This window comes from Heptranchias perlo, chromosome 26 (genome assembly GCF_035084215.1).
Source record: "Heptranchias perlo isolate sHepPer1 chromosome 26, sHepPer1.hap1, whole genome shotgun sequence".
Lineage (NCBI taxonomy): Eukaryota > Metazoa > Chordata > Chondrichthyes > Hexanchiformes > Hexanchidae > Heptranchias > Heptranchias perlo.
Window position 1 is genome coordinate 26679104 of NC_090350.1, and position 25282 is coordinate 26704385.

General features: G+C 41.6%; 1 protein-coding gene and 1 long non-coding RNA gene across 2 annotated transcripts in view; one reads left to right on the forward strand and one right to left on the reverse strand.

Moving 5' to 3' along the window:
* The window catches only part of col8a2 (collagen, type VIII, alpha 2), a 179758-nt gene that overhangs the window by 50066 nt on the left and 104410 nt on the right, over nucleotides 1–25282 (reverse strand). Inside the window, exon 2 of the mRNA XM_068006596.1 lies at nucleotides 2092–2257. Coding sequence (XP_067862697.1) covers nucleotides 2092–2239 — 148 coding nt within the window. The 5' untranslated portion in view covers nucleotides 2240–2257. The remainder of the gene's footprint in view (nucleotides 1–2091; nucleotides 2258–25282) is intronic.
* On the forward strand, nucleotides 963–24060 carry LOC137342599 (uncharacterized). The gene is made up of 3 exons (XR_010967298.1): nucleotides 963–1255; nucleotides 17521–17618; nucleotides 24037–24060. It is a non-coding gene; the product is annotated as an uncharacterized lncRNA (long non-coding RNA).

Genomic DNA, 25282 nt, shown 5'->3' on the forward strand with positions numbered 1-25282 from the left:
GTGATTAGGGGGCAGTTGCTGAATTTTCGCATCCTAATCCTGGAATACTGAGGCCCATTGTAGGGCTGCTACCCCTGCCCTACTCCTGCCCCCAACCCTGCTCCTGCCCCAGCTGAGAACAACTAACTCAGCACAGGCTGGGGATTAAAACTGAGACCTTCCCGGTCTGTATGGCCCAGCTACTTATTGCCTTAATCAGCTGGGCCAACAACAGCAGTCCTGACGGAGAAAGTTAACTAAACCCTGTCATTCTATTTTAATTTATGGCACAAGTGAAATGAAAACATAAACTTCTAATTATATACACACGACAGTAGCAAGAATTTTAGTGTACCCTATGGACCTAGGGTCAGAAAACTTTGACTGACTACTGACCCCTGCACTTCTCAAATCTGTTCACTTAATCGCCAACAACTGTTGCTTATTAACTTGTCCCCAGTGGTTCTCAGAGCAGCACTGGACATTTCAACTCTAGTTGTACTGGTACATGAAGGGTAGTTTTGTTTTCTAGTGGTACAACAGTGTACAGGATTTATATACTGAACCCTTGACATAATAAAAATATACTACTGCTTTTAACTTTTGTTTCCTGTTTCCAAAGTTCCCATGTCACTACATTTTCTTTATAGTATATTCATTTGTTGCTGCAAGTTGTTCAACATGGCGCTTTAGAATTAAAGCACAAGGTGATATTCCCCTAGTTAGCTTCAGTTCCCTATTCCAGTGCAGATCCTGTCAGGGCTCCAACTGTAATCATTGGTACGTGCATCAAGATGAGAAGATTTGTTGTATGTGTTTTCTTGTTTGTTTTCCCTGTGAAAGAACTCTATCCACCTCTCTGTGGATGAACGCATCATCACCTTGAGCATATTCAACCCCTGTTTTGTGCTGAGTTAGCTGTTCAGTAGAGTATTGGGAACACTAATATTAAGTTCAGTATCTCCTAACTAGGGCGAAGGATGGCGAGAAATCAGCTAAAAAATCCCGTTCCTTATCGCAGTTCCATTACCCATGCTGGAAAATGCATTTGCTAACATTGGGTAAGATCAGAATCAGGCTCGGCAGTGATGTTCCCACAGGTCAAATGTCCTGTCATGATTCACAACTAAGCCTCACATATAAAGAGGTACAGGCGAGTTGACAGAATCCATGGAACTACTTCAGCAAGTATCCGGACTGTCGAGAAAGGAGAGAAGACAGGAGACAGAAGAAAATCTGAAGTTTGCAGTTCTCAATCCTGGAAGCTGATCAGGAGGTATTAATCATTTTGTATCTCAATACTTGACAAATAGACTGCAGTACTCAACTGGTAATGGGTTCAGAAATAATTAACAGCTCTGATTGGCATCTAGGAGCATCAAGAATTTTAACTGCTGTTGTGCTAATGCAGGCATTCACTAACTGGACCTGTGGGTGATATTACCTGAATGTATGTCACGGTCTCTACCCGACCTGAACTATCAAGTATCCTCTGGGATGTGGTGCAACAGTATAATAATTATTTATCTCAGCAGTGATAAATTATTTGCATGAACATTAACACGCAGTTCTCTGGCAACACTTTCCCCATAGAACACATGAAGCTAAACGGTTTATGTGGTCCTCATGTACTTATGGATGGATTGTTTATTGATGCATAAAATTGTAATCTCAGGGATTTAATATCTCTTTTCAAGTTTGTGGTAACTTCATATATAAGTGAACAGAAATAGTAATAAAACTTTTTAAGCTGCACTTATTATAGTTGCTCCTATTAACTGAAGATTCTTTTTACTAAAATTACCCTGAAGTGACTTTGTTTCTGTCTCGTTTGTCATGTTACATCATAAAAAATACTCATTGTATCATGTTTCTAGTCCAAGTTACAGATGTCATTGATACAGACAGTACCAAAAATGCAGCCAACTATATAACATAGAAACAATTGCAAAATAGTTTACATTTTATACATTAAATAGAATTTCATATATGTTGCCCATTATCTAGCAGGTCACACATACTAAAATTTCAGTGAAATATTGACGTAATGTCAGCAACAGGCTGTTCCTTCAAAGATTCAAACTGTTAAATCTGCTCCTGGTTACTTCTTACCTATATATTGTCCTTTGCCTTCTCTGAAAGGAGGTCCAGGTGGGCCTTTAATCATTGGGTGCACGTATTTTGAAGGAGAATAGCCTCCACTGGAAACATAGCCAATACTGGTCATCAACAAAAGAACTAAAATATCCATTTCCAGCATTGTCCTTTCCCGTGTGATCTGTGTGAGAGGTTAAAGAGGAACCGTTAGGAAAAAAACTAGACTGAAACTTGAACACAGCACATCTTTATACAGATGCAATCAGTCTAGTTTTGGAAATGATCCAGTATGATTTTGAAGCCCAGCTGAAAGCAATCGCATCCAGGTAATGTCAGAATTCTTTAAAGTATTCTCATTGCTTCAGTGTGTTTCTTTGCACTTATCCCTAAATGCATAGAGCTTTGATTTGGTTTAAAAAAACAAATTAAGAATGGCTGCTCTCCCTTTATTCCACTGTGTGCTAAATGCATTAACGTGTACATTAATGCGGGATTAGTGGCACGTCTGTGAGTGTGAGGCTGGCCTCGAAATGCTACAGCCCTACTGGCAAAGGTGCAATTTTGATTGGCATTTCGTGGACTGTACATGCATGAACTCGCAGCCTCAGCACAGACTCTCTGTCTGTTGGTGAGCTCCTGTGTATCAGTGCCAATTGTAATAGAGCGTATAACTGAAACCAAACTAAGCTCCCAGTAAAATACTTTTTTTGTCACTTGCAAATGTATATTTTACTGTAACTTATCTTAATCCCAATTTCTCTCTTTTTCCACCATCTAGCTTGCTCCTGTCTATGCTTTAAGGGAAAAAAATATCCACTTATATAAAAAAAAGTGCTAAAAACTCCTTATACAGAAAATAATTCAACCATTTTAAGCTTCAGTTATGTCAGAGCTATCAATTTTGTATTATTTTGCTGTTACAGTGCATAATGTTAGGGACAGGTAGTTCAGCTTTGGATGTGCTTTGGCTGGTCCAGCGTCAGGTTCTAATGATAAGATAGGTTCTGATATAGAAGGCCTTTAGATCTCATTCTTCCAGAGTATCACCTGACTCTCTTTCCATTACAGCATCTAGCTGTTTCTTAAATGATTCCAGTGTCCTAGCTCCAACTACCCTTCCTGACAACCTGTTCCAGCCATGGATCGGCTTCTGAGTAAAGAAATACTCCCTGGATCCGTAAACTTGCTCTTCACAAGGCAAACTTAGAGTTTTCTCAGTTGGTTTTGTTTGGAATACATCATCAGAAACAGTGATTATTCAGCTATTTTTATTCTAATTGCCTCCAATGCCCAAGTCTGGGAAGCTGAGTGCTAGTAAGTGCTCACAAGCAAATGTCGGCAAGGTTGATTCGCAAACTCCCTAAAATCTGAGTCCATTTGCTATTCTGATAAGTTTGGCTGATTTTTGGTTCACCATTAGGCCTCACAATAGTACGGCACGTTAGGCCCCTGCAGAGAGAATGCTATAATTTCTCACCATGCCTCACTGCAACCTTTGACCATTGTTCTAGAATAGTGTACCTCAGCTGAGGGCTGCAGAGAAGCCTGTGAGCCCGGAATGCCCAGCCATGCTATCTGAGAAAAGATGGCAAATAATGGCGTGACGCCCACTCTAGGGACAGGCAGAAAATGACAAATAGAAGCTGGTTAATTTTAGAGAGGTTATGAAACACATTTTCAAAGCATATGGTTGCACGCACATTACTCATGCAGATGTGTAGACGGCCTGTCCTTTGCTACGATCGCATATGCCTGCCAGAACGATGACGCAATCAGTGAAGCTAGTGGCAAAACTGATATCACATTTACATATATGGATACAAATACCCATATGTATTCACAAATATTCTACAAAGTTATAACTGAACCTTTTACGTTATCCAAATCCGTATAAATGCATTATTTTTCAGCTGCAACCAAAATCTAATCAAGTACCTTTGTAAAATGGACTAAATGCATTTTGTGATAAAACCTCCTAAAATGATAATTGAATCCTTGTTGAAATAGATTCAGAGTTTTTTAAGTTTTCCAGACTGTGAAGCAACTATTCAACACTCGAAAGGAAGCTGTGTTGATCCGACATCAAGATGATGAATGAGCAGTTAGCTAAATGAATGTATAAATCACAGAGGCAGTCCCGTTTGTGTTAATTTATACAATATTTTGCCATGCGGTTCAATGCTAATTTTTCTAACTTCTGTAACATAACAAATATTTGAAGCCAAAGGACACAAGTTGTGAATTTATCCATGAAACATATCTCTCAACATGACACAGCCGTAATCACTTTGAATTTACTTTTGGGAAAAGCAGAACATTATCCCTCTACTATCTACCAACAATATTTATGTTATGGCTAGAGCAAGCACACCACAGCATAATTACCAGATGGTGACCGATAATGGAATAAAGTCTTTAAATTCCTGCTGTAGGGGCCTATTTAAATGAATTTAGATTCAAGCTGGAATATCTGAGTCTGTTCCAGAATTTGCCTTTGAAGATTGAAGGATAGTTTCTCTGTTTTTGAGGAAGAAATATATGCCCTGAAATTACAATGTGGGACACTATGCATGAACCCTGTAAGCCACAGTGTAATTTCAGCATCTGCCCTCTGAAATAAAACTGTTCAAAAACGGAGTGAGAGATTATAGAACGCACAGTAAAGTGTAAGCCCCTGGGGTTTAATTTCTCCTGGTGCACACTGATTAGCGCATGCAGGCAAAAACTTTTTGTGTGATACTTTAGCACAGTCACTGACCTGTTTAAAATAAATGGCTTAACGACTATGTTAAAGTAGCGCCTGAAGGAATATTATGTGAACATGCCAACCAGTGCACCACCAAAGGAAATTAAGGGGAAGATTTTACACTTTGGAAAATTGCAAATTCCCCAGCCCATGATTTTCTGTCAAATTAAAATGAAAGGTACACTAAAGGAGATGATCTCCACTTAAACCTTTTGAGAGCTGACCTTGCACTGTGCAGTATCAGTGATGAATGAGTTAACAGGTTCGTTTGAAATGCCTTTGTCTGCGATTTTACAATAGGCTTAAACCCATTTATTTTAAACAGATGAATTCCTTCATTGAAGTAGCGGGCAGAGGAATTTCATATGAATGTATTAACACATTTGCTACTAATATCACACTGCGCAATTTCAACCCCATAGGGCTTTTTTTTTAGAAACTATGAAGAAACAAATCGTCTAATCTTGTATAATTCTATTTTTGTGAGGTTTGCTGAAGAAATATCCTTGCAATCCCTAAATGTGAAGTCAGCATTTATCTTTCAGAACTCTAATCTGTAATAACGTGCAGCGTGAATGGTCCCTACCAGTTGAGAGCTAGTTTTAGTTACCTTGTTTCTCTTATAAGTGAACTGAATTTTCAAGTCTAAAGCAGGCCTAAATTCACAGCATTAAACTGGCCTAAAAGGTATCACTATTTGACAACAAGAAGTTCGCTAACATTTCTCTGAAAACCTATGAGGACACCTTAAATGGGAATTGCAGATATCATTTTGTTTCAATAGGATCTGTTGTGGGTCTGGAATTTAAATATTTGTGATTACACCACAACTGTAGTGTGCACAAGGTGATTTCACTTCACTCTGATGCTGCAGTTTTAGTGTAAATCAGAGTTAGTACCAGACCCAACACCAAAGCAAGACTCGTAAACCTCCTAATAGATAGTAATTGAGCCAACACATGCTTTATAATCAGGTTGGGCCTTAACACCCAATTTGTACTACATAAATTTAGTGTTAGTCAAAAGCCAAAACCACTTCACACAGCAGCTAAATTTGTAATGTAAATGCACCCTTAGGGAACTGTTGGGGAAATCATCACTGCATCTGATGAATCTGGGAAGATTATCTTTTCTTATGAAATACTCAGTGGACTTATTTTAGCAATGTATGTCAGTGAGGACGGGGGTGATGGGTGAACGGGATTTGGTATGGATTGGGATACAGGCAGTCTTGGATGCGCTGAAATTTGTGTAGGATAGATGATGGGAGACTGCCCAGGATCCCATTGAACAGTGAATATTAAATCCATTGAAATTAACTGAAATTAATTTTATGTAGTTGAAATTATGGACCACATCATTTGTACAAAAGCCCTCCCATGCATGTTGAGTGATGTATTGGGGGCAATTTTAACCTAATTCACCGATTCGGAAACTGACATTTCGGGTGCATTGCTGGTTTTACACCCCGCCCAAACTTACTCTCAGTGGAGAGTAATATTGGACAGGGTATAAAGCCAGCATTCCACTGATCCTGTGGATTTCCCGCCTGGCAAGTTAGGTTAAAATTAGCTCCATTATTCTTAATATGAGACATCCAAATCCAAGTGATCTATATTAGATCTATCCTAGATGCAATGAATTGGAGAAAAAAAAAGTAGTGTTAAGAGTTAACTGCACATTTCATTTTTTTTTAGGTTAAGCTAACTCTTTAAGAAGCAGAAGGGAATCAAAAAATCTCATAGAATATTTTCATGCATGGTTTAGACAGAGATGTGGTTTATTCCATAAGTATTCCTCATGCATACCTTAGTACTAATGCTTGAAGAAGATTAGATGATTAGATAAAGCTGCTACTTCTAGAAACAGGTTATTCTCCACAAACCACTTAGTGAATTGTAGTGCCTGTTATTTTAAAAGGAAAGTATTTCATTTATGATTCTTTTGCTCTGTAACTGACTATGTTCCCTCTATAATTACAGGCTGTTATATTCAATAGTTTCCACTGAATGAAGCATTAATATGGGTTAATCAACAATCAATGTAATTATACCATTAAAAAATCTCTTTTCTATTTGTGGCTTAATGGCTTTGTATTAGGGATACCATTACAACAATGAGGTTGGAAGTCAAAGTAACAAAATGCACTCATAACAGTGAGAATAGGGTCTAATATGCATCTATGTTTTCCTCCATGTTTAGATCCATTATGAATTCTATTCAGCCATCAGAGTACTTAATATTCATACAGATGTTGGGGTAGCTGTATGGTGTAATGAACTGTGCTTGCCGATACTGTGATTGTTTACATCAGAGAAAAGTTTTGGATAGTGGTATAACTATATCAAGTAAGTTCTGATACAAATTATTTACTTTTATTACTAAGGAGAAAATGGGAAAAGGAAAAGAGAAGGAAGGAAAATGAACAGAGGCAAACTACAACATAGGTCATAATACGTAGAACAAGATATTAAGATTAAACACTGAGGATCATTGCATTACTGATTGCATGGGCATGAGCTGACCATTCATGAGCTTAAAAAGTCAGAAGGGGTAAGAGCTCCATCATCTTCGCCCTGGGTTCTTTTTTTTTTGTGAATGGAAATAATATGGCAGGTTCTAATGTTTGCAAAACTTTTCTTAAGGAGATTTTTTTTTCTATTTTCTCATTGTCACAGTAAGTATTGGAAAGTGTTAGTACTGGGAAATGGAACCTTCTCATTTCAGGCACCCAGTGTCAGCATGAAGCACTCCTAATACAGCTATGGGACAGCCAGATGCAGAGTGATGCTTCCTCTGCTCTGTTCCCAACAACACGCCTCAGCCCCAACCTCAGACGAGCATTATTTATTTCCATTTCTCACACTATCTATCTCAAGGCCTCTCTGAGTGTGATTGCCAATTACGGACAGGTATGTATTATAGGACCATCCCCATCAGTAACTGAATTGAGATATTCAAACACATTGCATGTAAAAGCCTCACAACTCACAGATAGAAGAGACTTTCATCCCACAGGTCTGGCCTGGATTTGAATTGTCAGGAGATTAAATGGATTGGACAGATTGTTTGATGGAAGGGATTGTATCTGGTCTGTCAAAGGAATGGGCTCGATAGACTGAATAATAAATTTAAAATTCTGATCATTTGAGTTTATGAATATGGTTGAACTCACCCTCAATATTTGGGTACTCAAGCGATTTGTTCTGAATCACTGTCAGTTCATTTTTCTGTTTGCTACATCTCCGAGTCACCTCATAATTGCTCTCATGGGTTTTCACTGTTATGCAGCCTTCTTGCAGCTGGGAGAATGGTAAGCAAGCAATAAATAATTCCACTGTGCAGGCAGAGATGCACTTGGCTATTCTTCCCTCCTACAGATGTTCCATTGGCCCAAAACATTCCAATTACTCAGCTCAGAGGATCAACCAAACATGCCACAAAAGCAAATACTTAGTACCCTTATCATGAAAATATTTCTAAATATTTCAAATTTGTAATTTTTTTGGCGAATTTTATGTTCATTAAGGTGAAGAATGTTAGTGTTGAAGAATGGAACAATTTCTATTTTGATAATCCAAGGGGTGATCTCGGGGGTTAGTGCAAAACGGGCAATCATGAATCGGCCGCCCATTTTACACCCTGCCTGGTTTTCTTTTCCATTGACTTGTATTTGTATTGCCTCTTACTAGGCAGCATCCTAGTGAATCTGCATTTTATCCTCTCTAAAGCCTCAGTATCCTTCCTATAGTATGGTGCCCAATACTGCACCCACCACTCTAACGGAGCTCTTATTATGAAGGCTCATCATTACCTGCTGGCTTTTATATTCTTGTGAAAAAAACCTAAAATTCCATTTGTTTTTTTTCAACAGCCTTATTAACCTGAAGTGCTGCCTTTAATATCCTGTGAATCTGTCCCCATAAATCCCTCTGCTCTTCAACAGCACTGAACCTACTTCCATTCAGAGTATAATTACTATATTTTTTTACCAAATATTCCATTTGCCATTTTTTAGCCTATTCCACCATCTTATCATTATCCTTTTGGAGCTTACACATCCTGTTTTGGTATCACCTGTAAATTATTGCACCATTCCCTCTAGGCCCACATCCAAATCAATGATGTATACAATGAACAGAAGTGGCCCCAGAAATGAACCCTGTGGGACACCACTACCCACTACCAACCACTGAAAAACTGCCCTTAACTTCTCGGGGTAGAAATTGGTCATTGTTGTGCCCGTTTTCTGGGTGCCATATTCCCCTTGGACAATGTTCGGGTGTCAGAGATGGCCGCCTAAAACAGGCCCACTGTCAATGCTAATGAGGGGCTTAACGCCTGTTCTAGAACGTTGGCTATTTCCTCGCTCATCTCCCACAGGATCCTAGGATGTATCCTATCAGGAGCTGGCACTTCTTCTTCCTTTAGCCTAACTAACTTATCTAAAATTTTAATTTTATCCATCATAGTATCTCCTTTGGATGTACATGCACTCACCAGGGCCTGCTTGAGCATGTGCAGAAGGTTGTGTACCATTCCTCTCTGTGCCTTCTTAACCAGGTAATGGTCCATGGCAACAATCAAGCAACTTCTTTTTTTAAAATCTGAATAAAATATTTTAAAGTTCTATATGCAAAAAGCATTAATCCAGGCATGAGCAGTAGATGGGTGATGGCTGAACTATACTAATGACTTAAATCTCTGGCTTCTGTCGTGGGAGTGGGAAGGCATTTATTAAAAATACCTTGTAATAAAAGATGAAAGTTTCAAAAGCAACCAAGAGTTGAGCACATATCAGCAGAGACACCTTCTACTGAGGTTGAATTAGGCATTCAGTACTGATCCTTTCAGGCAGATATTTCCTACATTTTTTAAAGTTACGGAATAGCAAGTGGGCAAGATTTAATCACATTACTGTTGTAATCACCAGAAAGTATGGGGTATAAAGGAGGGAGAATGTGTGTACAGAGGAGAGTATGTGCATGAAAGAGAGGGAGCGTGTATGTCTTTGCATGGTGCTTGAACACCAAATACAATAAAGAACTAAAATGAATGCCTTTTTCCAAACTCTTCCCCTTTTCTCTCTTTGTGGAGTGCAGGTCTGGGAGTGTTGACAGCTCTCCTGTACTTTGTCCAAATGGCCATTCTTCATGGCCTTGACGGTGTTGGAAGGCTATTTTGCTGTGCAGGGGATCATTGCTAAACCTGATCCTATTCTCACCCAAAATCTACCATTGGGGTCACTGGACAATCATCAGGAATGAGAACCCTGCCTGGATTTTCCTCCTCTCTAGCCCAGGAGATACCAAGACCAATTGTCATGCCCAACTTATGCCCTGGAGAAGAATGTCTAACAAAGGAAAATTTGTAATGGCCTGAATTAATAAAGAAAGACTTGCATTTATATAGTGCCTTTCACAACCTCAGGAAGTCCCAAAGTGCTTTACAGCCAATTAAGTACTTCTGACGTGTAGTCACTGTTGTAATGTAGGCAACGCGGCTGCCAAATTGCATATAGCAAGGTCCCACAAACAGCAATGTAATAATGACCAGATAATCTATTTTAGTGATGTTGGATGAGGGATAAATATTGGCCAGGGCACCAGGGAGAACTCCCCTGCTCGTCTTCGAAATAGTTCTATGGGATCTTTGACATCCGCCTGAGGGAGCAGACAGGGCCTCTGTTAAACATCTCATCCCAAAGACGGCACCTCTGACAGTGCAGCACTCTCTCAGTACTGCACTGGAGCGTCAGCCTAGATTTTGTGTTCAAATCTCTGGAGTGGGACTTGAACCCACAAAATGAACATTTGTGTTTGAAGCAGCTGGATCCTGATTGCCAAACAAGAACGAATCATACTTTACATTATTAGAACAGATGCAAAAAGACATATTTCAAGCTGGTTTTAAGGAAACAAAGGTTTTTTCACCATCACTAAAATAAACATATCACAAATTGACTTTTGGCACTGTGCTCAGAGTTATGTTGGGCATTCGAGGTGGTGTGCCAGCTCTGGAAGTGCCAGAAATTGGGGGGAAATCAATGCCCAGGAGAAATATTTTTGCTGGTTCTTGTTAAAAAATGTTACTAAAATTCAATCATGTTTCTTTTCATTTGTAATTAATAGTTGCCATCTGTAAAGAGACAGCAGCCCTGATACCAAATGCTACATTGTATTTTGAAATGTTGCATCCAAATGTGATAGTGTAAATTGGAAATTGGGCATGGCTGCTACAATGAACATTAATGGCTAAAGAATCATGGAACACAATACCATATATCCAAATTTCCGATGTATGGTAAAATGACTTACTATCTATGCATTTGATCTCCCCTCACAGTCTAAATATCTGATCCATTTAATTCATTTGATCATCACCAGTGACTGATCCATGCAGGTTAGAGGACTGTATCCATTATGTTTCTATAATGATTTTCAGCAAAGTCCACCAAGTACCCATCAGTTTTAACTTTGTAACTCTTTGATGGCTCTGTATCTGATACCATTGCATCATAAAGGATATGGTCTCTTTGGGCCCCATATTAGGAGGGAGGTGGGTTGGCAGCGGGAGGTCGACTGGGTGCCCAGTGAAATCGGAGGGTTTGGCATGTCATCGTAAGTAAATTGAAGCCACTTACCTTGGCTTCCAGGTTTCGCGCTGGAAAGCTGCGCAGCGGGCGGACTGCGCACCCGCATCATAGGCTGTCAGCTGAAGGAGCCCTATTTAAAGGGGCAGTCCTCCACTGACTGATGCTGCAGAAAGGAGCCAAAATTACAGCATGGAGCCGCCCAGGGGGAAGGCTGCTCCCAGGTTTAATGATGCCTCACTCCAGGTCCTACTGGATGGGGTGAAGAGGAGGGGGAGGACAGAGATCTTCTCCCTGGCGGACGGGAGGAAGTGGCCTGCCTCTGCCACCACGAAGGCCTGGCTCGAGGTGGCAGAGGAGGTCACCTGCACCACCAACATATCATGCACCTGCATACAGTGCAGGAGGCGCTTCAATGACCTAACCAGGTCAGCCGAAGTGAGTACACTTACTCATTCCCCTACACTCCGTCTGCCACATCACTGCCCCCACCCCACATCTCCTTCTGCACTGCCAACACTACTCTATCACATCACTCCTCGCACCCACTGAACCCTCATCCTCATCTTACCTGCACTTCCTCACCTCCCCAGTACTCATCCCACCACTACCACTCAACCCAATCCTCATACAATCTCATGGCTCCGTATCATACTCACCCTCTTATGCATCTCTTTCACAGTCAGCCTCACCCAACCAGCCACTACCTGTGCTGCAGCCACAGAGCATGCATCACGTGTGTGTAGTAGGAAGCGTAAAGCAAACGTGTCGTGAGCATGAAGGGGATGCACAAGGGTGTTTGAGGGTTTGTCATGGTTTTTACTTATATTTGATTTCTGATCAACTCACATTACATATTATATTGGCACCACTACTGCCACGTCTTGGCCATTCTTGACTGGCTTGTGCAACAAGGCCCTTTCATGAGGTTCTCCATGAACACCCTTGATGCTACCCAATGGGTCACCCTACAGTGGGTGTATGTGTAATTGCACAACTACTTTGTGCAGGTGCCTGTTGTGCAGGACTGTGTTGTGTAGCTCCACGTGGCGGAGATGGACGGCATGTCAGGCGAGGCTGGTGATGTTGCTTGTCCTCCAATGGAGTGATGAATGCAGCTATGGAACCCCCCCCCCCCACCCCCCCATCCTGATGGTGTGAGTGTGAGGGGGTCCGCAAATTAGGTAAATGTGTTTGGACAGCAGAGTTTAGGGTATGATGTAATAATTTTGAGTGTGGAGACAATGGTGTGGCAGGCAAAACTTTGTCTGAGTTGACAGAGTGCCCTGCTGCAATGAATGAGGTATTCCCCCCAACTGTCAAGGAATCCTCTGCATCTCCAAATGACTGCTGACTGAAACACGTCTGCAACAACAGGAAGTGTTTCCCAAAGCATGGGAAACACGCTGAGGAGAGTCCAAAATCACATCCCTGCTAAAATCTCGTCCCAATGAGGTCTGTCAATGACCTCAACAACGTCATCCCGCCGGCTTTAATTGCCGTTGGGAGTCCCGCATGCGGGCGCTGTGCACGCACCGATTCGCGTCATTGGGGAACCCAGAAGTGGGCGGGTTGGAACCAGGCTCAGGACCTGCTCCGGGATTCCCCAATTTTAGGATCCCCCCCACCACGAAGGCACCCGCTCAGCCCTCTTAAAATTGACCCCTATGTCTTTGAACTCTTTGGGCCTGATTTTAGCAGGCCTGCGGGTTTCCGGCGGGTTGGGTTTCGGGTGCGTGGCCTCCGCGCCCGGTGAAATTAGTGGGTTGCCCACGCGATCGTAGCAGGCAATGCGCTAATTGGAATCACTTACCTGCTCCTCCGGGGTCCGCGCTGCTGGTCTGCGCATCGGGCGGGCTGCGCATGCGCAGTACGATCTGTCAGCTGGAGGCTCTGTAGTTAAAGGGGCAGTCCTCCACTGACAGATGCTGCAACCAATGGAACAAATTACAGCATGGAGCAGCCCAGGGGGAAGGCTGCTCCCAGTTTAATGATGCCTCACCCCAGGTATCATCAGATGGGGTGAGGAGGAGGGGGAGGACAGAGATCTTCCACCCGGCGGGCGGGAGGAAGCGGCCTGCCTCTGCCACCAAGAAGGACTGGCTCGAGGTGGCAGAGGGGGTCACCTGCACCACCAACATATGGCCCACCTGCATACAGTGCAGGAGGCGCTCCAATGACCGCAGTAGGTCAGCCACAGTGAGAACACGTAGTCTTTCCCCTACACTCCGTCTGCCACAACACTGCCCCCACCCCACATCTCCTTCGGCACCGCCAACACTACTCTGTCACATCACTCCTCATACTCACTCAAACCCCATCCTCATCTTACCTGCACCTACTCACATCGCGAGTACTCACCCGCCACGAACACGCAACCCAATCCTCATACAATCTCATGGCTCTATCCCATACTCACCCTCTCGTGCATCTCTCTCACGGCCAGCCTCACTCAACCTGCCACCACCTGTGCTGCAGCCACAGGGCATGCATCGCATATGTGCAGTAGGCAGGGTAAGGCAAACGTGTCGTGAGCATGAAGGGGATGCACAAGGGTGTCTGAGGGTTTGCCATGGGTGTTACCTATATTGAATTTCAGAGCAACAAACATCACACATTATATTGGCACCACCACTGCCATGTCTCCGCGAATCCTGTCTGTTGTGTCCAATAATGCCCGCTCCTGGGTATCACTATGAGGACCCACCACTGATGCCACCCATTGTGTTACTGCAGAGTAGGTGCAGGTGTAGTTGCAGGGCTCTTCCGCGCAGACGACTGAGAGACATCGGCGGTGTACCCGGCTGCACCCTGGAAGGATGCGGTGGAGAAGTTGTGGAGGGCAGTGGTGACTTTGGCAGCGACAGGTAAGCAGATGGTGCTGGGGCCAGCCAGGAGCAGCTCGGCATGAAAGACGCTGCAGATCTCCACGACTACATGTCGAGTGAATCTGCGCCTCCGTGTGCACTGCTGCTCGGAGAGGTCCGGGGAGCTGCGCCTCTGTCTGTGGACCCTTTGGCGAGGGTAGTGCACTCTGCGACGCGTCTTTCTCTGCGGTAGCCCTCCCTCCTGCTGTACAGGTGGATGTGTCACAGCACTCTGTTGTGGAGCTCCACGTGTCAGAGGTGGACGGCGTGGATGGCAAGGCTGGTGATGCTGTTCGCCCTCCGAGGGGGTCATGACTGCATCTACGGCGGCCCCCATCCACAATATGTACATCTGAGGGGGTCCGCAAGGTAGGCACATGTCTCCGGACCCCGGGGTGAGTGTGCAGGTTGGTGACTTTGACCGTCAGGAGGGGGGTGGTGGAGGCCACACTTTGTCCCAAGTGACAGAGCGGCCTCCTGCAATGGGTGAGGGTCTCCCCCCCCCCCACCTGTCAAATGGACCTTTGCAGCTGCCACAGGCTGACGGCTGCAACACGTCCAGTTCAACTAGGACTGTTTCCCCCAGTGTGTGAAACAGTCCCATGTTTCTCCAAAATCACACACAGTCCCTTAATCCCTGAACAAGCGAAATAAATAACCTCAAGTGGCATCCCACTGGCTTTAATTGCCTGCGGGATTCCCACCAGCGGGGGCCACGCACGCACCCCCGCACGTCATCGGGGAACCCGGAAGTGGGCGGGATCGTGGTGGGTTCCCGTCACGTGACTGGATATCGGGATTTTCGGGGCCCCCCCGCTGGAAACCCACAGGAAACCCGACGGTAAAATCGAGCCCTTTGTTTTTGCAGATTTGGGAGATAGGTCCCTTCTCACCTGCTTTGTTTACCTGGTGTCCTCTAATGGTCATTCCCATTCTCCCCATTCATTTCTTATTGATTTTAGTAGTGCAAGAAACACAGCTAATTCAAAACTTTTTTTAGGGATAGGAAAGAAATATCCGATTCAAAAGACTTGATGGGATATTAATCTGAATCTGAGGTCACCAAAAATGTTAAATCTCATCCTATTTAAAAAGTAACTTTAGACAAAAATGGCGAATGAACTGACTCATTATCAAATAAAATGTCATTGTGGAGCTGCAGGAAATAATTGAGATTTTAGAAAATAGACAATAAAATATACTCATCAGTCGATTCAGTTTTAACAGAATTATTGTTACTAACTCCAGACTGGTATGGATTTAGCTATGCGTTAGGGGTGAACAATTTAATTTCCGATGAGTCTGGTGCAAAACTATTGCAGTCCTTCATAAACCTTTCAGCACAATGCCAATTGTAAACACATCTCAGTGTGCAGTAAAAGTAAGAGATTATTTTTCACTCTTTATTCCCGATTACTGTTAATGAAAACAATTCAAAACCAGCTGTAATGATGTAACAGTCTGTGATTTTATTCCAAACTATTTTTTGAGGTTTCTTGGTAGCGAGGGTTGGAAGAGAATTTCTCCTGAAACATTTCCTCAGGAAGTAAAATGTTGCTTCCACCCATCCTTGGGAAACATATTTGTGGCAGAATGTACAACAGTTAATGCTGAACATTGGTGGTATGTTAGAAGCAACAACTTTAGTCAGACTGAGGTTTAGTAGATGTACTTATTTCCCCAGTGAAATTTTTCAACAACAAACTATTGTAAAAATAATCTTTTAGTACCAGAAATATTTTTGTCGTAAAGACAAAATTACTATTTTAAAATGCTGCCATTTCCAACAGACTCAGAACTGATTAATGGGTGAGGTAATTAACTGCTGTAACAAGGAGGTGCATAGATACTTAGCTGGGAGCAGAATTGTTCCACGGATACAATTTAGAAATGATCAAATACAGGGACGCAATGGGTCCTATGCTGCTGAGGATAATCAGAGGATATTTATACCAAGAAACTATTGCCTCTGGTGGGGGAATCCAGAACAAGGGGGCATATTCTTAAAATTAGAGTCAAGCCATTCAGGAATGAAATCAGGAAGCACTTCTTCACACAAAGGGTAGTAGAAATCTGGAACTTTCTCCCCCAAAAGGCTGTGGACACTGGGCAAACTGAAACTTGAGATCGATTGATTTTTATTGGGTAAGGGTGTCAAAGGATATGAAGCAAATGCAGGTCAGTGAAGTTGAGATACAGAACAGCCAATTTCTAATTGAATGGTGGAACAGGCTCGAGGGGCTGAATGGCAATGTTCCTATGTTCCTATATGGAAGCAGCAGATTTAATGGGCCCAATGACGTTTTCTTGTTCTGTGCTTTTTTTCTATAAATGCCAAAATATATTCCGAATCTATTTGAAACTAAACAATTCAGAGAAATTAAGTAAACTGCAAAAAATTATCATCTTGGATTCTCAAGTATCCCCTGGCTGTCATTCCCATTTACTTAGGGTACAATATCCCTCTCCCCTTTCTGCTGCAATCATACATCCTGTGGCACCTCTCACTGGACTTTTCCATGTCAGTTACAGCATCAAGTTGTTATTAAAAATTGTGTGATATTCAAATGTTCCAAATTAAAACCATTCCCCACTCAACACCATCAGCCTTAAGTAAGCTCCCCTAATTAAGGTTTATTACAAGCAGGCTGTGGTTGCGCCTGTATAATACTCTACATTAAGAAATATACAGACCCATAGCATAATTAAGAGCATAAAACTGAAATAAAATTGATCAGCAGCTTTGCTCTAGTGGAGACTTCAGTGCGGGTGTAAATACTTTCCACTGGGCGATTCCTTGTTAGTGCTTTTGAGAACAGAGGCACAATGTATTTTACAAGCCATTCAATTTATGGAGCTGCAGGATTCTGAATGATGTTTATTTTAATAAATTGCCTCCCACCCAAAAAACCTCACTAATTAGCCAGCAGTCATCCAGGGGTTAGTACTGTTATAAGAGCAGAATGTTGGACACCCAGCAAATAAACTTTGTGCTTCCTCCACAGACCCAGTGCAATTAGATTTCCTTCAACTAATTAATCAGGACAGGGATGAAGAATGAATTCAAAAATAAACAATATTTCAAAAATCACATATCTTCATAACTGAATTGTATTTGAACTTTTTAATTCATTTTTTGAGGAGTTAATCATTTTAATAAAAACAAAAGTGTCCATGAGAACATCCTTGCACTTGTTGTTACAGATATGCTGAAACATCATTGTCTGTTAATGTCACAGGATAGATCCGGGTGACGATGGCTCATCCTAGCTCATTAATCCAGAAACAACGACAGGCCCCCATCTCAACATCCAGCTGTTTCTCAAATGAATCCAAGGTGTGCAAAAGTAGGATTTTTTTTCAGTTTTTAAGGCTGCTCCTTCACAAAGTACAAAATGGGCAACATGAGATGCTTCATTTGCGAAAAGCAGGGAGGGATGCTTGTTCACAAGTTACAAATAAAGGTTCTTTTTCACAAGGGCAGCATGCTTAAAATGTTAATATATACACAGCATTCAGCAGATTAATGTGTACAGTTCAAACTGGGACAGGGAGAGCTGTGAGGGCCGGTCACACTGATTTGTGTTAGTGAATGTTGCCCGCTGACCAGGTCCGTGAACACACTATCAGCGTGAAACACTGATGGTTGGCAATGATGATCACTTTTTGTGTGAAATAAAACTTCCTGACTCAGTCCTAAATTTGCTTTTGCCAATCTGATTTTATGCTCTCTCACCCCATTGTCACATTTACTATCCAATGGGTAGGTTTTTTTTAGTAGCTATTTTTTCTTTAGAAGTGTCAGCGATTTGGTGGTTGGGAGTGGGAGGGGGTGTGGTGTGAGACGGATTATTGTTTGGGCTGGGGACTCTCTGTTAGATTACCATGATGGAGGCACGGTCATCACCCTTGATATCGGCCTGCTTATCTCTTCTCAGCCAGATGCATTCTGTTCCACTTTGCCAGCTTTTCCTATTTCCATTTCACCCCCCGTTACCTCAGCTATTCACACATCTATATCACTTAATGTCTTTAATTTCTTTTATGTTTCTTCCTATCATCTCATGTTAATATCACTTCAGCCATTTAACCATCTCCTGTTTTCTTTTTAAACATTTTACAGGTCATTCTACTTCCAATTCTACTTTCCATTGTGTGCATGTGTTTCCCCCCCCTTTGCCTTCATTCTGTTCCTTTTTAAATTCTGTCCATCTGTAATATTTCCCGTTCTGATGAGAGGTTACACCTGGAATGTTAACTCTCCTGTTCTCTCCACAGATACTGACTGACCTGCTGTGTGTTTTCAGCACTTACTGTTTCCATGTGTTCATCCATTAATACATTAATGTGAATGAGTGATTTGTAAAATTCCATAATGTTTTGACACATGGAGATATAAGTGTTATTTGATATAACTATTGCCGCAAATGAATATTGGTGGCCCAATAGAGTTCTAACATTTGATAGACTAAGACATTGAATTGCACTCTGATTTCAAGGGAAAAACCTGCAGATGATAGAACTGTAAATAAATTTAAATTTCCAACTTAAACAGATAAGATTAGACCAATACAGATATCGGAATTTAAACTGCTAGTGGATTAGATACCGGCCTATCACCTCTGGAACCTGAGATTAAATCCAACCCAGACTGATCGGATGAATATAGGGGGTTTTCTACTAAAATTGGGATTAAGACATTGCAGGGTCAAAGTAGAAGGAGCTTTGCTCTGCATCTAACTTTTCTCACTGGCTTCTTTGCATAGTGGCTAGATACTAATGTACATTTTACAATTTTTTTTTACTGTTCAGACAAGGTCAGGAGTAAGCTTACTCCTGACCTTGGTTACCTGATATTGAAATTTCCCAGCAGTAAATATTATTCACCTGTACGAAGACAAACAATTCAGATAAAAATTAATAAAAGAACTTCAAACCTGCTTGCAGGTTGTTGGTACTAAGGCTGAACTGAGAACTCAGCTTATTTCCTTGGCTGAACTCTACAAGGACATCAGCTAAAATCTGGAAATTGTTGTTCTGTCAAGTAAATGAGGCTGAAGAGAGGAGAAACAGGAGCTACAATGGGGAAAAAGAAATGGCAACACAGTCCAATAGGCTCTTTTTTTAACAGTGGACTGCAAGTGTAGAAATGTCCAGCACATATTGGGCCAGCCAACCACTACAGTGGTGTGTAGCTCACTTCAAGATCAGATACGGGGCAGTATTGTAAATCCCTGGAGTGGTTTCATTTCCTTTGCAGTTTCAATCACATACCTTCTCTCAAAATTGTTTCCTGCAATTTTCTATTGTTGAATATTTCATAGTGAAATTAGCAGCATCTACATAAAAACACATTTCCTCATGTACTGGATGTCATCAATAAAAAAAATAGAAAGTGGGGCCAAAACAAAGAAAATGTATCTGAAGATTTTCTTCTCTATTAATGAGGGAACATTAGATGCATTTCCTTCACATTTCTTTTTGCAGTTTGATTTCAGACCTAAGATATATTTTCTACTTTTGGTCAAATTAAGTAAAGTGGCAGCTGAAATCTTTCAACAGAATGCCCCATCATCAATCAGAGTCCAAACATTGAGGAACTCTCCACTACTTAAAGAATCTAAACTGTTCTTAATCATTTACAGTTATGAAGAGATTTGAGAAGCTAGGGTTTTATTTTACAGAAGGTTAAGGGGTGACATAGCGATAGGTTGTTTCCATTGGTTAATGAGACAGTATGTGGAGAAAAGTAATGACGCAGACTTGATGGACTGAATGGTCTGTTCCTCTGCTGTAATATACTTGAACTCTACGATTTAAGAATATAAGAAAGCACAGAATGAGAAAAAGCAACTGGGTCCACCAAGCTAGCCCTTCCATATACCACATACAATCTGCCCTATTGTGGATTCTGCTCTACCTGTTTAATTTCCTGAGCAAAGTTCTTCATCAATATTCATTGATCCTCAAAGGGAATCCTGAATACCTGGCCATCTCTGTATTTCCAACCATGACTGGTTGGGCTCCACAGAAAGCATCCTCCTCACAGGGTCTAGCCATATCAGCACAAAAATAACTGTACGCGAGGAATATTTGAAATCTCAGTTTGTACCTAATCACATAACCTTCAATCCCATTACCAATCAGATAGCTAACTATTTTTTTAAATGCGCTAACAATTGTTAATTAGTTGCTTTTGCAACTGCTGCAAAACATATCTACTAAAAAAAAATGTAATTTTAACTGTAAATGTAATTACATTTTAAATGTAATTTTTTTTCCTCTTCCTATTAGTATGTCTCATTCTTAATCTCCTGCAGGTATTGATTCCTGACTAGAGTATGTTCAATTGGGATTATCCAAGTGCCCATTCTTCATGTGAGCCTGGACAATGAGCATTAGCAGGTTATCTCAACCAAATCCAATGCTGTCCTCAGCCAACATGTACGCACACAGGTACTTCCAGGAAGGGGGTCACTGAATAGCATACATGAGCAAGAACCATGTCCAGTGTTTTTTTCTCTGCCCAGCCCACACGTGCTGAGACCAATCTTAGCATCTCTTCCACTATCCCGGCTCAGAACAGGTAAATCAGTACTGACTGAGGATTGAACCTCTTAACAAGCCGAACCATGGGTGTGGGGTTTGTGCATTTCTAAACTTTTAATATCAGTACCTACTGCTTACCACCATCTTCTCATCTGGGCAGCAAAAGAAATTTAAAAGCTAATGTTTCCCCATTTATCTTACAGCAACAGTTAAGTTTGGACAATGGTTCCGTACTGGTTTCCACTGAGCAGGTGAAATAATAAGGAAAAAATAGCAGAAATTGAAAAAGTGGAATTTAAAAGAAAAAACATAAATGCTGGAAGTGTACAGCAGGCTGGTCAGCATCTGAAAATGGTTTGAGTTTGATCCTACATCAGCATTTCTAGCATTTTATTTTTGATAAAAGAATTTTGGATATTACATAGGAGTTATTTGAGCTAGGGGAACAAGTTTTTATTTACTGTCCTTATATTGGAGGAATTTGATTTTATCTGTGGCGAAATCTGTGCGGGCAACACAGAACAGCAATGTATGATTTCATTTGGCACCGTGCAGTAGCATTTTGCACCACTGAATAAGTATTAATAATGATTTACATGTGCTTCCATGTGTGACTGCATCAGTGCTCCGAGATTCTTACAGCAGTAAAATACTGTCACGGTATCGCAGTAAAAGTATCAAGGCCATGTCTTACCAGATTAGTAGGGTCACAATTAAAGTATTAATACTTTTACCAGGCAATATGGAACCTCAAATTAGCAATGAAACAATGGTAGTGACATCTGAATTATAATTGCTCTGCCTTTCCCTAACATCATATCGCAAGTAAACTGTACCAACCCAAAAAGGCAGAAGACAAAATGTGCATATCATTTCAATATAGCGCTGTTATATTTCCAAAGTAAAATAAGGCACAAATGAAGCTGTTCTGTATCAATAAAATTCTGTGTGTGGAGTTCTGAAGAAAGAAAGAACAAACTTACATTTTTATAGTACTTTTCATGACATCACAACGTCCCAAAGTGCTTCACAACGAAGTACTTGTGAAGTGTAGTCACTGTTGCAATGTGGTAAAAAATAATCCCTTTTTTACATGATTTAATTAAAAAATTTAATATAGTCTTCTCTCAGATTCTCCAATGGGGTGTGTAACCAGCGTTACACCAGATCATGTGGGTTTCCAACCGGCGAATTAGATTAAAATTGCCCCCTTTGTTTAACACTTTCCTGGGTTTTACACCAGGAAAGCCTGTTTTCACTATGTAAGTTTGGAATATTTGCAATTTTTAAATGTTACACCTTAAGTAAGCTCATTTGACATCTACAAAGATGGAGAAGTGTTTCAAATACTCAATATAAATAATAGAATTTGAGCAATATTAAAGTTCACTATCTTCTTTTTCTGGAGAAACTGCTTCAGAATCTGCCACTTCCTTTCCCCTCAACATTGTCCTCTCACTGGTTCCTTTCCCCTCCCCCACCCACTTTGACGATGCTATACCCCTCCTGTGTCCAAGAGGGCAGGAGGTGCTCAATGTAAGACCAGCTGCAGGAGACTCACCATCTACATTTGAACTATCTTTGGTTCTATATTGACTTGAGTGTTCAGATCTGTTCCCTTATGATGAACTTTTAGTTGAAGCATTAGACCAAGGCACCACCTACCCTCAACTAACACCAGAAAAACAGCTGAACCAGTCATTCATCTCATTTACTGGTTGTGGGACCTTGCTGTGCACAAATTAGCAGCTATATATGCATAAATAACATACACTTCAATAAAGTCATTCTCTGGATGTGAAGTGCTTTGGGGGTTCACACCTCAAAGATGTGATCAGATATTATACAATATCAAATTTTCTCTTAGTAATTTTCAGATGCATCCAATGAGAAATTAAATTAAAATAAATCTGAGTTCAAGGTTTATTTAATCAACATTATGAAGAGCTTGGATTTTCCACTATATCTGAGCCCAATCATTTCCTCCTGTTATGTCTACACACCCATTATAAAGTAGAGGTCACTGGATAGTGATCAGGAGTGGGAACCCTGGCTGATTTTCCCCTTCCTACTTCAGGGACACTAAAGCCAATTAGGAAACCATCTGCTTCCCTGGCTGAGATCAGCTACCTCAGCACAAACCGGAAACTGAACCTGAGACCTGCTTGGCTTGCATGGCCAGACTAGACATGGGACAGTTCTTTAACTATTAAGCCATGAGGAGAGCCAAGCGCATTCTGTGAATTCTAATAATGCAGATATCACGATCACTAGATTTTGCCTCTATGTAGCTATTACAGTGAAGAAAATAGGAATGCCCAAGTGTCTACATTACATACGAGAGAAAGATGGATCACACCAGCATGCTTGTGTGAGATGCAGCAACTGTGGTGTGGATGGATGATATAAATTAAATGTAAAGTACACAGTAACACTTCCTGCTCTCAAAATAAATCCTGTGGGACTTCACAGGTGCGTTGTGTTAAAAGTGTAGATTCTTGACATGTTCATTACCAAATGTATTCTCTTCACTTGGCAGTAAATTAAACCCCTAATTGGTCAGGACTGACATTAATGATTTAGAAAAAAACACAGGCAATTCTTTAGACCTGGTTCATATTTACGAAAAAGGAAACCTTCACATGAAAGACAACTAGAGGCCAATATCCTTGTTTTTGCTAAAAATGGGGGGAAAAAGTATATTGATGAAATGGTAACAATCACACTGTCAATCATACAACTTGTGAGAACAAGAATTTATTCATGTCATTTAAAAGTAGCAGAGAATCAAACCAGCCTTGAATGCTCCTCAGGCAGCTAGCAAGCCACTGAATAATTATTGGTTTCAAAAAGTTTGAGAATCATAGAATGGTTACAGCACAGAAGGACGCCATTTGGCCCGTCGAGTCTCTGCTGGCTCTCTGCAAGAGCAACCCAGCTAGTCCCACCCCCCCGCCCTATCCCCATAGCCCTGCAATTTTTTTTCCTTCAAGTACTTATCCAATTCACTTTTGAAAGCCACGATTGAATCTGCCTCCACCACCCCCCTCAGGCAGAGCATTCCAGATCACAACCACTCTCTGTGTAAAAAATGTTTTTTTCTCATGTCGCCTTTGGTTCTTTTGCTAATTGCCTTAAATCTATGTCCTCTGGTTCTTGACTCCTCTTGCCAATGGGAACAGTTTCTCTCTATCTACTCTGTCCAGACCCTTCATGATCCAGCAATGGTGTATGCTTTTGTTGGAAAGAATATCTGAACACCAACAAAGAACACAACTGAAGAACCCAGTGGATTACCAGCCTCACCTGAAAAGCACCACAACTGAAGAGCTAACTTAACAATGAGCTCCTGCAAGTGCTGACAAGGTAATGATGTACTGCAAATACATTTTTGTTCGGGGGGATAAGCCCCTAGCATGCATATAAGATTAGAAGTGTTGCAACATTTTATTGGCTAAACCACCATGGGCTTAATTTTCAAAGTGAAAAACGGGTGGGTTGGGGGCGGCGGGGGTTGGGGGGGCATTGAAAATTGCCACCATTTCAGACCCGCCCCCAATCTACCCATTTCCGGTTTTCACCGGGGCGGAAAGAGGGGTGGGCGACCAACTCGCTCCCAGGAGGCGGGTGGAGTCTTAAAACTCCGATCGCGGACCCCCGACCCCTGACCCCGATCCTCCCCCCGACCCCAATCCTCCCCCCTCCACTCCGATCCTCCCACCCCCAACCCCTCAACGATTGCGGACATCCCCGATGATGCCTGATCCTGACACCTTCCCCCTTGACTGACACCTGATCCCTCCCCCCGACTCACAACCCCCGTGCCAATCTATGCCAACCCACGCCCCCCAAGACTTACCTGCACATGTCCTCTCCATGACTGATCTCTCATCCGACTGAGACCCGCCTGTTGATCAAAAAATAATAAAAGACGTTCTTATGTCAAAATCGTAAGAACGTCCGGGAAACCCGTACTAATGGGTTTCCCGTCCCGGCTCGGTTTTAAAATTGAGCCCCATATGTCAGTTTCGACTGCTGTTATGTTCAATGGTATATGATAAAAGTACACAGCCTGTACCAGATGGTGGATCCCTAGCCATTAAGGAATTCACTCTATATGAGAAACTATACTTGATTTGTTTAAGAGGCAGGTCAAAGTTTAGGCTGAAAATGAAGATATATTGAGTCGGATTACAGCTAGAGGTTGACCAGAAAGGAAAACAAAAGTGAGTATTCAGCTATACAGGATAGAATAGAATGTTTTGTTATTTTGCATGCTTTTGGAAGCATTATAAAAGAAGTTTTTAAAAAAGTCTGTAATTGATAGGTTAAGAGAAATTTCTATGCACAAAGGGTTATTGTAGCAGGGAATGCTTTGCCACAGAGAATAGTTGAGAAAGAGATAGTTGCATCTTTTAAAGGAAAATTGGATAACTGGTGTCCTGGCCAACA